The sequence below is a fragment of the Bos grunniens genome, chromosome 18 (genome assembly GCF_055505025.1).
Source record: "Bos grunniens cultivar Pamir isolate PY7600 chromosome 18, Bosgru_T2T1.0, whole genome shotgun sequence".
NCBI lineage: Eukaryota > Metazoa > Chordata > Mammalia > Artiodactyla > Bovidae > Bos > Bos grunniens.
The window spans coordinates 49,006,490-49,019,060 of record NC_141182.1 but is presented as its reverse complement, the minus strand read 5'-3'; the positions used below and the strand labels follow the sequence as shown (position 1 = coordinate 49,019,060).

Sequence of the window (12,571 nt, the reverse complement as noted above, 5' to 3'; positions counted from 1 at the left end):
CTCTTCGCATCAGGTGACCAAAGTATTGGAGTTTCAGCTTGAGCATCAGTCCTTCCAAAGAACACCCAGGGCTGATCTCCTTTAGAATGGACTGGTTGGATCTCCTTGCAGTCCAAGGGACTCTCAAGAGTCTTCTCCAACACCACAGTTCAAAAGCACCAATTCTTCGGTGCTCAGCTTTCTTCACAGTCCAACTCTCACATCCATACATGAACACTGGAAAAACCATAGCCTTGACTAGACGGACTTTTGTTGGCAAAGTAATATCTCTGCTTTTGAATATGCTATCTAGGTTGGTCATAACTTTCCTTCCAAGGAGTAAGCGTCTTTTAATTTCATGGCTGCAGTCACCATCTGCAGTGATTTTGGAGCCCCCAAAAATAAAGTCTGACACTGTTTCCACTGTTTCCCCATCTATTTCCCATGAAGTGATAAGATGAACCAATTTCCTCAACACTGTTATTAAACCATCTATTGCCCCCGCTCCCCATCAGTTTGCTCTTGCGTACACTTGGGTCTTCCTCTGAGTTTTCTGGCGCTGAAGCCTGGCGTATTTAGTGAATAGCAAGATCTTGCAGTGATAGAAATTTTAGACACACAGCCGCCCAGAATAAAGACTACATTTCCCAAACTCCTTTGCTGAGGGGCGTGGCCGTGTGACTAACTCAGGCCAAAGAGGCCACGGGGAAATCTTTGGGCCACGTACTTAAAGGGAAGGGGCGTGCCCTTCTATTCACGTGGGAGGGGCCGCAATCCTAGGATGGAGGAGCCGCAAGGTGGAAGGAGGCTGGGACCCTGCTGACTGAGCAGGGCTGCGTCCCATGCTCCTTGGCCTTTTACCGAGAGCAACTGTGGATCTCAGTGGTTCTCAAACTTGAGTGGGCATCCGCGTCCCCTGGAAAGCTTGTTACAATACAGATTGCTGGCGCCACCCAGAGTCTCTGATTCAGCCTGGCGTGGGGCCTAGCAATTTGCCTTTCCAGCAAGTTCCCAGGGATGGTACTGGTCCAGGAACCACACTTTGAGAGCCACCGGTCCGACTTGTTTCAATCACTCATTTTGGGTCGGTGTAAACACACCGCTGACCCACAGGTGAATACATCCCTGACGCCCCTTCCTGGGCGTCTGCAGTTCAGACCAGCACCCAGAGCGCCCCCTGCCGCAGCGGAGGCAACGTTCACTCGATGCCTGGTCAGTCACGTGTGGACAGAGGGAGTCCTCCAGGCCACGTGGCTGCGAGGGACGTGTCCGCTGCTGCTCTGCCCCACTTGCGCTTCTAAGAGCTCCCTTGTTCTGTAGAGGCGGGAAGCCTGAAAACTCCTCGTAGAACTCCCTTGCCAGTGGACATAAGTGAGGTCCTGGCGGTAGGAGGCACTGGAATGGGAGCAGAAGGCAGAAATGGAGAGAGTAACCCCGTTCCAGCCACGGCTGACCCATTCTGGGATTCTGGTCGTGCCACTGACTCCTTTGTTACTCCAGCTTCCAGGAGGCGGCGGCCCCCCGCCTTTAATGACTGCTGGCTGGGCTCAGCGGTAAAGAATCTGCCTGCAATGCGGGAGATGCAGGTTCAATCTCTGGGTGGGGCAGATCTCCTGGAGGAGGAAATGGCAACCTGCTGCAGTATTCTTGTACGGACAATACCATGGACAGAGGAGCCTGGCGGGCTAGTCACAAACAGCGACACAATGGAGCAATTGACCACTGCACGGCTGGGTCTTCTGGCTCCTCCAGTCTTCCCAGTGCCTTGGTAACCAACCCCCTGGATTAAGCCCTGCCCCTCCCTGCTCCTAGACCCCACTGGAAACTGGAGAGGCTGACTGATACCCTGGGACCCCCTCTGCATGGTACCTGGAGGGAGGTTTGGAGGAGGAGATGCCCTCACACCACTCAAGACCCTTCTTGATACAGCAGTGATGGTGACTGAAGGTGACAATAATAGCGGAGTCTCCATGGAACCATGCAGAGCTGCCCCCACCACGCAATGGACGGGCAAGTGATTCCCATCCTGAAACCTAGAGCTCTCTGGGTATCCCGTGAGCTCATCACACAGGACTGAGTTAGAGACAGCCATCTTCTCTCCACTGGCCTTATCTGGCTCTCAGCTCACGGGTGTAGCAGCCTTCGCAAGGAGCTGGGAGCTATCCTCTTTTTCTATTTTCCGGAACAACTTGTATAAGGTGGGAATTACCTGATCCATCTGTCGGGTGGAATTCATTTGTAAAAGCACTCAAGTTTGAAGTTGTGTGTGTGTGTTGTCAGGGGGTGGGTGTGGAGGGTGTACTTCAGTCTTTTCTCGTACTGTTTCTCCCCACACCATTTGGCATATATATATATTTTTTTCCCCACAGAAAATGTATCCATTTCACCCAGGCCTCAAACACACTCATATACAGCAGTAGTTGGCTGTACTGCTGTTTTAAATCTCTATGTCTGTCTGTCTGTCATGCCTGTGTTCAGCCAGGCGGTCACAGAAACAGAGCCCCGATTCTTGGGGAATTCAGGGCCTGTGGCGAGGGGTGCTAAGGGGTAGGTGCTGACAGTGGCGGGGGTGGGGCAGAGACAGGACTAAGCTGGATTCTCTGCGTCTGCTCCACACTTTCTGCCCACACACCACCTTGAGGTCCCTGGTGCCACTGATGCCTGGAGGGCTCTGGGTAGGGGGTTCCCTCCTTGCTCTCCCAGGTGCTGGAGAGGGCGTGCGTAAAGCCCAAGCCAGCCTGGGGTGGTCACTGCCCAGAATGCAGAAGCAGCGGTGTCACCTGTCGGCTGGCTATTCTCCTGAGACCCAGGCTCGGCCCCCACGTCCCCAGCCGCAGCCTGGAGGGAAGGACTCAGCCAATGGCGTGTTTCTGAGGCTGGCAGCCCTGGGTCCCTCCGTTGTAGCCTATCCCCCTAAAGCCCATCTGCCTGCTGACCAGTTTCCTAACGTCAGGTCCCAAGGATCAGTCCTCCACTGAACGCACTCCACCCAACCTTTATGTTTCCAGCAAATTGCAGACATGGCAAGCTGATCATCCTAGCATGTGGACTGGTAAACTGGCTGCCTTTCCAGGACTGGGTCGTCGATCTGGTCCCCATGAGAAGGCGGGTTACTGGCTGCTGGGCTGTAACTCACTGCCCGCCCCCGCCGCCCCGTCCCCCGACCTCCTTGCCAGAGACATGGCCCTGGCCCTTAGTGCGGCTGGAATCCTGGGGTCAGCCAAGCCTCCCCCCAAGCCTAGAGCCCTGCTCCATCAGCTCTCCCCACCAGCAGGCCTGGACCTGGGGTGGGGGGAAGCTCTACACATACTGCACACACACAAAACAAGAAAATGTTTTAATTGTAAAACTAACTTGAGGGAGGGGAGGGCAGGGCTGCGCTGAGGGGCCAGGAACCTGATTCTTCAAGCGGTGGTTCTGTCCCTGGAGCCACCCCGCAGGCCAAGGACTGTCTGTCCCCAGATGGGGGCTAGAGTGTTATAAAATGACAATATAAATAGACTTCTAGAAAAGAGGAGGCTGTCCAGGTGCAGTAGTCATGTTCTGCAGAGGCTGGGGGTGGGTGGGAAGCCCCGCCCCCTGGATCCCAGGTCCAGCCACACAGAGGGGTTCGGGGCGCGGGAAAAGGCCACTCTTCAGACATTCATGATCGACCCCTGCAATGGCTCGGGGGAGGGGCTGCGTGTCAGGCGAGGTCTCAGACACCCCCACTTGTAGGCTGGAGGACAGCGGAACTGGACCTTCCACACGCACACGCACGCACGCACACACTCACACACACGCACACCTTTCGTAGTGTTGTCTCCACCCCCGGCAGTCCCCATGGCAGATTTCCAGTGATGGGGGGCCGCCTGCCCTTCCTGGAGACAGGAAAACCCGGGGGACGGGCCTGTCCCAGAGGGTGGGGGCGTCTTGGGAGCCTCACTTGCTCCCACGAGTCCCTGTGTTTCTTTCAAAGTCACAAAATCAAAACCGGAGTTCAGTAGTAGGGTCCCGCACACCCCCCCGGCAAGGAGGGCGGCGCCACACGGAGTGTCTCCGGGGCTGGGAGGAGCGGGGGCCGGCCCCCCACTGGCCTCTGGCCGGGCAGGGGTGACCCAGGGGGCTCTTTGGTTCAGGGGTGGGGGTGACACCAGGCCTCATCGGGTGCGGTTCTGACGCATGAGGGGCACGATGCTGGCGGGAGGGCCCGCTTTGGCCAGGAACGGGTGTTTGAGCAGCTCGGCCGCTGTGCCTCGCTGGGCCGGGTCACGCACCAGCAGGCGGTCCAGGAAGCCCTTCAGGGACGGTGACACCTGTCGGGAGCAGGGCGAGAGGGTAGGTGAGCAGTCTGCTCACTTGCTGTCAGGTCCCCAGTTTCCTCCTGCCCAACGGGCCGATGGCATTTACTGCCCAGGGAGGGGCAGAGAGGCCCTCAGCACTGACAGCTTGGCCCCAGGGGCTCACCACCTCCCTACTTTCATGATTCGGCAGGAGTTGGCAACAGCTGGGCCCTGGAGGCACCCCTTTTTCAGCAGGCAATTTCCCCACCAGAAGGTCCCTTTGCTGGGCCTCACCAGCCAGCCTGAGCGCAAGCTCTGAGGGGCTGAGGGCGCAGAGTCCACATGGACGCTCGAGGCCTGGGGGGCATGGGGGCGACTCAGCACGCAGTAAGCACCACCTCAGAGCCATCAGCACCGAGCCCCGCCTACACCCAGCGCTCTCCTTGGGTTTGGGGCTGGGCGGTGCCCTCCCCCACCCACGTGTGGTCTCCCCCACGCCCACTGCCTGCGGGAGGGGCCCACCTTGTGCAGGTTCTTCAGTCGGGGTGGCAGGTTGTCCCGGATCATCTTCATGGCTTTGAGGGGTGGCTCATTGAAGTAAGGGGGCTCCCCATCCACCATCTCGATCACCATCACCCCCAGAGACCAGATGTCCACCTGTGGCGGGGGCAGGGCAGAAGGGCTGAGCTGTGTGGGTGTGGCCAGCGCTCAGGGGACACCCACAGACAGGTGGCCCTGCTTCCATTTTTGCCTCTGATACTGGGACCCAGCCTGCCAGACCCTGTGCACTCCTCACCCAGGGAACCCTCTGAAGGGTTCTACCACCCTGCATCCATCCCTTTCTTTTTGCTACCCCCTCCCCCTGCCCCTGGATTCCTCTGGAGAACCCCCTCCTCGCTACTTCAGTCCATGGTGCATGACCAAGCTGTCTTAATCAGCAGAGTGCGGAAACAGTAACTGGTTCAGGAATGGACACGTGACCCAAGCTGAGCCAATCACAGTTGACCCTGAGATTTTAAACAAGATAGTCAGGAAAACAGTCCTCATTTCTGCTCTGATGGGGCAGCACCTGCCTGAGGGCTACACGGGGACAATCAGAGGCGGGAGGGACACTGCACACAGCTGGGCATGAAGCCTGTGCCCCCGCCAAACTTTACAGTCCTAGGGACCCACGGTTTTCCACTTTGCTAAATCCTTCTTGAGAAGGTTTTGTCACAGGCAGTCCTGGTGGAGATGGTCCCTCAGAATCTCCTACCAGCCTCCCCTCCCAGTGTGACCCCACTCCTGCCTGCGGTTCCCCAAGCTATGCTTCCACAGGCACCCTGGTCAGGCACTGGGTCAAGTCTTATTGACTGACTGTCCTCAGAGCCACAGGCACAGCTGGAAGACCTCAGGGCCAGACAGAGAATGGCAGGGAGTGAAGCAGGTCAGTGTAGGCAACACAGATGGGTGGGGGCTGTGACCAAGACCAGGGTTCCCCTGCTCCTCAGCACCTGACTGTTGCCATGAGGGAATGCAGCCTTCTGTGCCCATATCACTTGGCTTGCCACCAGGGGATCAAATTCAAACTCACGTGAGAGCTCTTTTTAAAAAAACGCTTGCAAGAGCATCTTCAGAGCACATCAGCCAGTTTGAAGCCTCTGCCCCAGGCTGGCAGGCAGGGCCAGGGCCCCTTCTGCTCAGCCTCCTGTTCCCACTGCCAAGCACTGGCTCCGAACTAGCACTCAGCCGGCGAGGAGTGCACGCAGGCAAGTCTACTTCGCCCCCCAACAGTCCCTGGTGACCAAGCCCCCTCACCCAACACTCCAGCTGTTCTGGACTGCAACAGCGCAAACCAGTGCAGGGCGACTGGCTGCCTCTGGCTCACCTCTGGCCCATAGGGCAGGCGGGAGATGAGCTCTGGGGCCATCCAGTAGGGTGTGCCGACCAGGGACTTCCTCCGAGGCACCTCCTTGCTCACCTGGGCGCAGAACCCGAAGTCTGACAGCTTCACCTGGAGCAGGGTGCAGAAGCAGGGGTCAGAGGTGCTGGTGGGGCAGAGGCAGTTGCCTGTTTAATTCCTCAGCCTCCGACACGCTGGGTTTCTACATTTTGCCCAGAGGTTAGAGCCTGACCTCGGCTGAGCTCTGCCGTCTCCTGGCCGGGGCCCTCAGCGGTGTCAGCTGCCTGAGATCACACATCTGCCTCCTTGACAGGGTCTGTGCTGGGAGTCCTGGGGGAGGCAGCCCGAGTCCCATGAGTACCAAAGGCTGGGCAGGGATTCGGCCTGAGGCTGGCTCCCAATGCCGTGCCCTGGGCCCTGGCTTCCCGGCAGGAGGCATGTATTTAGTTGGTAGGGGGTGAGATGGATGCTGCCTGTCCCTCTGCAACAACCACCTCCTCAGAAACAAGGATTTACACCTTCTTGGGAACTATGGGCCCTATTCAGACTCCTGAGGATGTCAATGGACCCTCCAGAGAGCATTGCTCACACACTGCACATACAGTTCTGTGCTCACCCGTGTCCCCCAAACACATCTGTAGAATCTTCAGGTGTTCATGACCCCAACTGAGACTCCCTGGGAAGCAAAGTCTTCCCCCGAGCCCCCGCCTCTGTGAACTGGCTTAACTTTCCTGGGGGAGGGCAGGCAGATCACCAACCAGAATCTGGTGAAAGTCAAGGGCCCCATCCCCCTGAAAAATCACATCTGCTCTTGGAATACGAATGCAGGTTCTAGGATCAGGAAGCTCATCCATGGACTGCAAACTCGGAGCTTCGGTCCAGAAGACAGGACTGAGAGTCCGCAGCCCAGTCCTGGATGCCAGGCCAGGAGCAGGTTGTCACGTGGCTGAGAGCGGTGGCCGGCCACCCAGATGCAGTCTCCCCGCTCTGGGTCCAGGGCTACACTCCAGCTCTCAGCGGCTGGGGCTGATGACGGCAGAGGCCCCCACTCACCTGGACCCCTGACTCTGGACTGATGCACGAGGAATGAATACACGTACTGCTCCTCAAGGGACTGAACTGGGGGCTGGGCTCACCCACCCGCAGGGGGAGAGCTGGGCAGAGGCCGGGGGAGGCCAAGCCACCCCCCACCACTGCTCACCCTGCCGTCGTGGGTCAGCAGGATGGAGTCGCTCTTGATGTCCCGGTGGATGACTCCCTGGGCGTGGAGCACAGACAGGGCCTGCAGCACAGCCAGGCACACGGCGGCGATCTGCTCCTCGTTCATCCTGGGAGGGCAGGGCAGGTGGGGGGAGGGGAGTGAGAGGGGCAGACAGGGGCCCCAGCCTGGGGTCTGATGGGGACACGGCCCCGCCCCGGAGGTGTGATGGGGACAGTGTGTTGGTTCTGAGAGGTGGCCCCACCCTAAGGCGTCTGGAGGGGAGCAGTCCTGATATGGGCGAGGTCTGGGGGCACTCTGGGGACCCAGCAGCGTCCAGCTGCCCGGCTGTACCTGGTGTGCGTGACGATGTCGGTGAGGGCGCCTCCCTCCAGGAACTCCATCACCACCCAGAGCTCGTCCCCAACCAGGTAGCTGTTGTACATCTCCACCACGTTCTCATGCTGGTAGTCCCTCATGATCACCACCTGCATGCAGGAGGCGGGGTCGGCACGGCGCGGGGAGGACCAGCAGCCCCTGCCGCCAGAGCCTGCCCTCTCGGCCTCGGGGGGCCCTGCCAAACTGCAGGTCCAGTTGCACCCGCCACTCCTGCTCATCGAGGTCCAGTCCAGGGACTGTCCTCCCACGCCTGAAGCCAAGAAACCCAGAAGGCAGCGAGGGGCCTGACATCTGTATTCTCTTCCGGGGTGCTCCCACCCCATGCACACCTCACGCTGCTGATGTTGATCTCTGACCAGCCCTGAGTGGGTCTGCGAGTAGCCCTGATGGCCAGGCTGGCACTGGGAGAGGGCGCTGGGACGAGAGCATTAAGCACAGGGCTGAGACCAGGACAAGCAGGCGGCTCAGACACAAGGTGGGGGTGGGGGTTAGATTCCAGGGGCAGGAAGGCCTAGCAAGGCAAAGCCTGGAGGGGGGGCGTGACGCTCACTGCGTGCAGCTCCGGCAGCCATGTTAAACGTGCGCCCTGCGCGCTGCACTGGGGGAGGGGCGACAGGCTCAGGCCTGGGGGCTGGGGTAGCAACGGGGAGGCTAACCCTGGGGACTGGGGTGGTGGGGCCTCTCCGAGATGGGGAACCAGGAGAGGCAGGTGTGGGGTCAACAGTGTGGGGCCAGTATGGGACTTCGTGGTGAGGGGCCTGGAAGGCACTCAGAGGGTCAGTGGGGCTCAGGGCCTGGAGCTGGGGCTCAGGGCCTGGCCAGGACAGGACGGCATGGCAGTGGGTATCGTGGGGACAGAGGACACAGCCTGGGGAGGCATGAAGAGCGAGGACAGGAGCTGGGCTCAGAACTCACACCTGGCAAACCCCAGCCCCATAGGGCCTCTCCTGGTTCTCAGCCCTGCATGCCCTCTAAACCGTGGGGTAGGGGAGCCCCGGGAGGAGTGGGACAGCTGGGGGGGGCATGTGGGGAGGCGGGGAGCCCCGGGAGGATGGGGGCAGGTGCGGGAGCCCTGGGAGAAGCAGGGCAGCCCTGGGAGGAGCCGGGGGGCCCTGGGAGGAGCCGGGGGTCAAGGGAGCCCTAGGGGGAGTGGGGCAGGTGGGAGGGTGGGGGATCCCTGGGGGGAGCAGGGGGGCCCCGGGAGGAGCATGGAGGGCAGGGGAGCCCTATGGGGACGGGGCGGCAGGCCCACCTCGTTGAAGAGCAGCTCCCGCCGCTGCTGCTTGCGCAGGTCCATCTTCTTGACGGCCACCAGCCTGCCGGAGCTGCGCACGGTAGCAATGCACACAATGCCGGTGGAGCCCTCGCCAATCTTGATGAAGTTGTCCAGGTAGGAACGGGGGTCGCCAGGGTCCACCACCAGCTGCAGGGCAGCCCGGAACTGCTCGTGAGACACTCGCTGGGGTTCCCGCTGTGGTGAGCGGGGGCCGGGGGGCCCGGGGGCGGGGGGCCCGGCGGGGGCGGCGAGGGCACGGGCTGGAGGGGCCAGCTGGGGCTCAGAGGCATGGGGGCCCAGCACTCCAGGGCTGGGGGCGCCGTGGGCTCGGGCAGTGGGCCGGGAGGAGGAGGACTGGGGGACAGCCAGGCCCCCCACCGATGGCCCGTTGGGGGCCATGTTGTGAGGCTCCCCCTGTAACAGAAAAGAGAGGCAGCTGTCAGGGGAGGGGCTGGGGGACAGGGATCCCGGCTGCGGAACAGACAATGGCGGTCAAGATGGAGATGGACAGTGGGCTGGGGCAGGCTGGAGTTGGTGGGTGGGAACAGGGTGGGCAAGGCAACGGTCAGGGGTCCTGGGGTGGGGGAGTGGTTACCTGGGTGCCCCGGGACGGGTGGTCCGTGTCGGCCCGCGGGTACGTGTTAAAGGGCCGGCCAGCCGCCACTTTCGCCCCGCTGGCTAGACTGGCGGGTTGGTGGGGGGTGCCGACGTCAGGCCCAGAGAGGGGGCGCTTGTCCCGGGAGGACTCCTGGGGCCCTCCCGAGCCCTCCCTGGAAGACTTGGGCCTCTTGTCCGGCCCCGCCCGCCGCCTGTCTCCAGTGCTGCCACCCGCCTCGCCATGACTGGCCCCCCGGCCTTGGCTGCCCGCCTTCTCTGGGCCCCCTCTGGCTGTGGCGGCCTGCTCCGCGGGCATCCCGTTTTCCTGGCGGGCACGGGCGGGTGGCGGCGGGCTGTCTCTCCGCAGGGAGTTGGAGCGCGTCACCGACATGTTCTCGAACTCGTCGAGCAGCAGCGTGAGGGCCCCATCCTTGGCGCCTTTGCTGCCCCGCACGATGGTCTGGGGTCCAGGGCAATGGCAGGGTGGGGGCCGGGCAAGGAGGAGGGGGACACAGGACGTGCATCCAACACAGGCGGACAGGACAACACAACACACACAGAGACAAGACAGAGACGGAATGAAGAAATGCCATGGGTGATGGTGGGCTGGGAGGGCGGGGTGGCCGGGGAGGCCCCACAGTCCCTCCCCCAGCACCGAGCCTCGTGACAGGAGGGGAGCTGCCCCCCATCAGGTTGTTGCCCCTGGGCTGGGAGCATCGGTTCCCAGGATGCCCCTCAGAGAAGCACCCCCTGCCTTTTCCTTGTTCTCCAGACTTGGGGGGGTGCAGGGGAAGGAGGGCAGAGGCTGCGCCAGCCCATAACAAGCCCTGGAAAGCTGCAAATTACAGGATGCGGGGGCCAGGGCCCGGCTTGGCACCTCCTTCCCTGCAGCCTGGCAGGGCTCTGAGCCCCGAACACGCCCTCTGTTTCCGTGGAGGCTGAGGGTGGGGTGAAGGTAAAGTGAGAAAGGTCTGGGCCCGGAGCAAAGGGCAGGAGTGCCCGAGGGCCGGTGCCAGTGAACGCAAACCAGCACCCTGTGTGCCCCAGGCGCACCCTGCCTGCTGGGGCCACCATCCTGATCCAGCGCACTGCCTCCAGGGCTCCCCCTAGGGGCCCCCACCCTCCAGCTCCAGGCACACGGGGCCTCTTAACTGCTCCTCAGACACACCAGACATACCGCAGCCTCAGGCACTGGCTGCTCATTCAGCCTGGAGCCCTTCGCCCCCGTCTGCCCGGGGCTCCCCTCCTCAGTGTGCCCCCTTCAGATCTCTGCTGCTGGCTCTCCCTGACTTCCTGTGGTCTAAAACGCCAGCCTCGAACCCTCCCTATCCCGCTCTCTTGCTTTCCTTTTCTCAGAGCACTCAAAACCAGCGGACGTGAAGCACGTGTACAGCTGTCCGTGGCCTGCTCCCCTGGTGCAGTGTTCGTGAGGGTGGCCACTGTTTCTTCCTGGCTGCATCTAAGGCCCAGAACAGTGGCTGGTACGCAGAAGGCCTCACTAAGTACCTGCTGAGCCCATGAGTGAGCAAGTGAGGCGGGCAGGCTGGGAAGGGGCTGCCGGTGCAGAGCACAGGCCCCAGTCCCGTGCGTCAGTCACTGGCAGGCAGAGCCATGGGCTGCCAGACAACCTGAGGCCAGCACTGCCTGATATGTGCAATAAACTCGAACCCCGCAAACCCACCGACAGGCCACCGTGCCCTGTGGGCAGCGCCTGCCCCTGCCTCTCCTGGACCCTGGCTGCTAGTAGGGCAGCCTGGTCTTGCCCCAGGGGCCCAGTGAAACAAGGGAGACACCTGCTCAAGCTTCGGTGCTGGAATAAGAGGTCAGGAATCCCTGGCAGTTGGGGAGGATTTTTAGGAAGTGCCTGAATGAGGGCATGACCAGCAGGCATGCAGCCACAGGGCCTGGCAGGGGGTGGAACCAAGGTGGGCTGGGTGCGGCCAGTGGGCCCAGAAGAGCCAGCACCCTGCCTGCGTGGGCGGCTGCCCCTCCAGTGGCCCCAGCCGATTTATCAGAAGGCAGAAACAGACTTGGATGTAAAGTCTTGCTTTTCTAGGCAGTGGCAAAGAATTCAAAGTATCCCAAGCCCCCTGCCTGGGGCACACAAACACCTCAGTGGGAGACCCTGGAGGAGAGCATCTGCCTGCAGCTCCTCCCGCCAGGCTGGGCTGGGCACGGCACCCAGGGCACCAGCGAGGATGAGTCAGCCCCGGGCCTGCTGACCAGCCCACGCATTCCCACCCCCACCCCTCGGAACAACCCAGGCTGACTTCCTGGTTTCCACTGCCCTTCAGGTGAAGTCTGTGCTCCGAGGCCGGCTTTGCAGGCTGCGGGGGCCACACCCCCTGCCCCTAGAACAGCCTCACCACAGGCCACGCCCGGGGAGCCAAGACCATGGAGACAGGAACGGGGTTAAGAGCATGGGCCCTGGAAACGCACCTTGATTAAAATCCCAGCTCGGCACGTTTGCTTAGATGGCAGGGAAAAAACTGAAACCACCCCCCTGCCCCCTGAGCTTCACGCGGGCTGTTTCCTCCACTAACAAGCCCTGGCTCTCCACCATCTGCCTGAATGACTCCTCCTGTCCTCTGCCCTCAGGGCTCAGCTCAGGTGACCCTGACTCCAGGAAGCTGGCCTGGACCCTGGGGCTGGGTCAGACGGCCCCTCGGGCCTCTCCTGGCCCAGCCCTGACCACTGGGGCGGTCACCACGTGGGAACTGGTCTGTCCCTCTGCCTGCGATGGGAGGCCTGTCAAGACCCAGGAGGAGTTTGTGGTCCTGGGGACAGGAGCACAGGGCTCAGGACAGACAAATGAGTTGGGGCTGGCATGGGGGATCGTCAGAGGGTCAAGGTCAGCGGGGGCTTCTCAGGAAGGGAAAGTGGGTTGGCGCTGGTGCCAGGTGAGGGATCAGTGGTGGATAGGTGAGTGAAAGGTGAGGATGGGGGGTGTGGTTGGGGTGCATCTGTTTGGTGGGCAG

The 12,571-nt window shown here is 61.5% G+C and overlaps 1 protein-coding gene across 14 annotated transcripts in view; it reads right to left on the bottom strand.

Annotated features, from left to right (window-relative positions):
* Positions 1 to 3,301: 3,301 nt before the first annotated feature.
* The window catches only part of PAK4 (p21 (RAC1) activated kinase 4), a 47,678-nt gene continuing 38,408 nt past the window's right edge, over positions 3,302 to 12,571 (bottom strand). For all 14 annotated transcript variants that reach the window (XM_086352423.1, XM_086352427.1, XM_086352428.1 and 11 more), the window contains 7 exons: positions 9,592 to 10,053; positions 8,973 to 9,410; positions 7,676 to 7,809; positions 7,325 to 7,451; positions 6,109 to 6,234; positions 4,764 to 4,898; positions 3,302 to 4,274 (listed from right to left, as the gene is read on the bottom strand). In XM_086352423.1, the coding sequence (XP_086208549.1) occupies positions 4,119 to 4,274; positions 4,764 to 4,898; positions 6,109 to 6,234; positions 7,325 to 7,451; positions 7,676 to 7,809; positions 8,973 to 9,410; positions 9,592 to 10,053 (1,578 nt within the window). In that variant the 3' untranslated portion in view covers positions 3,302 to 4,118. The remainder of the gene's footprint in view (positions 4,275 to 4,763; positions 4,899 to 6,108; positions 6,235 to 7,324; positions 7,452 to 7,675; positions 7,810 to 8,972; positions 9,411 to 9,591; positions 10,054 to 12,571) is intronic.